This window comes from Priapulus caudatus, unplaced genomic scaffold (genome assembly GCF_000485595.1).
Source record: "Priapulus caudatus unplaced genomic scaffold, Priapulus_caudatus-5.0.1 Scaffold3, whole genome shotgun sequence".
NCBI classification, from domain to species: Eukaryota; Metazoa; Priapulida; class Priapulimorpha; order Priapulimorphida; family Priapulidae; genus Priapulus; species Priapulus caudatus.
This window is the reverse complement of record NW_014577064.1, coordinates 171,521-174,409: the sequence shown is the minus strand read 5'-3', so window position 1 is coordinate 174,409 and position 2,889 is coordinate 171,521. Positions and strand designations below refer to the sequence as shown.

General features: G+C 57.9%; 1 protein-coding gene across 1 annotated transcript in view; it reads left to right on the top strand.

Moving 5' to 3' along the window:
* The window catches only part of LOC106820837 (platelet binding protein GspB-like), a 6,158-nt gene that overhangs the window by 3,027 nt on the left and 242 nt on the right, over positions 1-2,889 (top strand). Inside the window, exons 5-6 of the mRNA XM_014825417.1 lie at positions 383-529; positions 995-1,319. Coding sequence (XP_014680903.1) covers positions 383-529; positions 995-1,319 — 472 coding nt within the window. The remainder of the gene's footprint in view (positions 1-382; positions 530-994; positions 1,320-2,889) is intronic.

Sequence of the window (2,889 nt, the reverse complement as noted above, 5' to 3'; positions counted from 1 at the left end):
GCGTGTGTGTGTGTGTGTGTGTGTGTGTGTGTGTGTGTGTGTGTGTGTGTGTGTGTGTGTGTGTGCATGAGAGAGAGAGGGTGTGTGTCTATGCGTGTGCACGCGTGTGTGTGTGAGCGCGCTATGCGTATGTATGTGCACGCTCGTATGTGTGGGTCTGTGTGTGTGTGCGGTCGTGCGTGCGCGTGTGTATGCGCGTGCGTGTGTTTGTGTATTAATGTGCATGCGTGCGCGCGCGCGTGTGTGTGTGTGCGTGTACGTAAGTGCGCGTGCGTGTGTGCGTGTTTGTGTGTTTGTGTGCGTGCGTGTATATATATGCCTTAGTGTGGGTGCGCATGTGAGTGTGTGTGTGCGCGCGACTGAACGCCACGATTCGTTGCAGGGTGATGTCGGCTGCCGACGTTCACAGCCGCATCATGCAGAAGCGCGCCGAGACGGCGGCCAGAGCTCCCCAGAGGGCAGCACAGGCGGTGAAGAAGAGCGCCATCGTCGCAGCCGCGGAGGAGCGCGGGAAGGCTGCGCGCGAGCGGTGAGTCACCGCAGGACTACGGGGATTCCTGTAGTGTAAACACGGCACAGAGGGAATATAACGTGGTTACCTTCCTTTCTTGCCGCGGTATCTCGAACATTTGACGATGTTGACGGCAATGAACAGTCGTTGCTACTCTACCCTAGTTTGCCTCCGTGCGCTTCCCATATAAACCAGGGTAACGTACGTGTCCCTGTTTGTCCTGCGTAAAGAAAACTTGCTGATAATTAAGCGTCCATCACGAAGCCGTTTTTGGAAGCAAACTTTGGCTTTGGTGCCCCGTCCAACTATCTGCAGTGACCCTGAATTTCATCATTTTTTTTAATGAACATGAACGAAACTCTTGATTTGATGTAAAACAGTTTCCCATCCCCCCCCCCCTCCGCGGTATGGTTCTATTGCATGACGGATAGCGACAAGACTGTAGCAGACGACGGCGACTGATGTCGGCATTCTTCACTGCAGGGTGGAGGCAGCCGATGAGAGGCGTCGCGCCATCGCAGGCGAGCGCCGCGCCCGCTACCTGATGCTAGAGAGCAGACGCCGAGAAGCTGTGCAGAGGCGGGCGGAGGTCGTCGCCGCCGCTGATGCTGCCACTGCCGCCGATAATGATGCTGTCGCTGCCAGTGATGCTGCTACTGTCGCCACTGTCGCCGTTGACACTTCTGCAGATGCATCCGACAATACTGATGTCACCATCGCTGTCGCTGCCGCTGATGCTGCCACTGTCGCTGCCACTGTCACGGCTACTGATTCCGCCACTGGTGCCGCCACTGTCACGGCCACTGATGCCGTCACTGTCACGGCCGCTGTCACGGCCACTGATACCGCCACTGTCACGGCCACTGATGCCGTCACTGTCACGGCCACTGTCACGGCCACTGATACCGCCACTGTCACGGCCACTGATGCCGTCACTGTCACGGCCACTGTCACGGCCACTGATACCGCCACTGTCACGGCCACTGATGCCGTCACTGTCACGGCCACTGATACCGGCACTGTCACGGCCACTGATGCCGCCACTGTCACGGCCACTGATGCCGCCACTGTCACGGCCACTGATGCCGCCACTGTCACGGCCACTGTCACGGCCGCTGATACCGCCATTGTCACGGTCACTGATACCGTCACTGTCACGGCCACTGATGCCGTCACTGTCACGGCCACTGATACCGTCACTGTCACGGCCACTGATACCGCCACTGTCACGGCCACTGATACCGTCACTGTCACGGCCACTGATACCGCCACTGTCACGGCCACTGATCCCGCCACTGTCACGGTCACTGATACCGCCACTGTCACGGCCACTACTGCCGCCACTGTCGCGGCCACTGATGCCGCCACTGTCACGGCCACTGATGCCGCCACTGTCACGGCCACTGATACCATCACTGTCACGGCCGCTGATGCCGTCACTGTCACGGCCACTGATGCCGCCACTGTCACGGCCACTGATGCCGCCACTGTCACGGCCACTGATACTGCCACTGTCACGGCTGCTGATACCACCACTGTCACGGCCACTGTCACGGTCACTGATACCGTCACTGTCACGGCCACTGTCACGGCCACTGATGCCGCCACTGTCACGGCCGCTGATGACTCCACTGTCACCGCCGCTGCCGCTACTGCTGCCGCCGCTGACGACGACGCGCGTGCGGCGCTGGGTGAGCAAACCGCCGACCACTGTGCGTCGGTACCGACGACGACGACGCGTGCCGCGCGCAGACGACGCGGACAACGCGGCCAACGACGTCGCGACGACGTCGTCTCGGCTCACGCCTTGCTCAGCCACGCTCCCGTCGCCGCCGCCCCGCCTGCCGACGCGACGGTCGCCACCGACACCGCAGTACAGCCGACGATAGCGGTGGTCGTCGCACGGCCCGTGCGCAAAGACGACGACGACGTGCTGTCGTCGGGCGCCGAGCGAGCGACGAAGGCGAGCGGGCGGCGCGTGCGTCCTGTGTGCAGCAAGGCTTCATATCCCTACCTTCGAGCCTCCTGCTATCCAGGGGGAATAGCAAGAGTGAAAGGGCTACACTGGTCGAGATAGTTCTTATGAATAATCCCATAAAAGTGCGTGCGAAAGACTTTATTGAACTTTTTAGCATCAAACTATAGTGTATAATTTTGTTTTCAAAGTAGTGTATAATTTTGGTTCCTCGGTCGAAATCTGAGAGAAATAAATAATTGTGCAATAAAATAATATGTGTAGTGATTCTATCATTAGTGTACCATTGTGTATTTACTGAATTGAAATGTTGGTTAGATCTATGCTATCTATATAATAATTTGAGTAGTGTCGTTCTGTTTGTTCCTGCATATCTTCTAGGCGCGTGCACGAATCCGGTTGA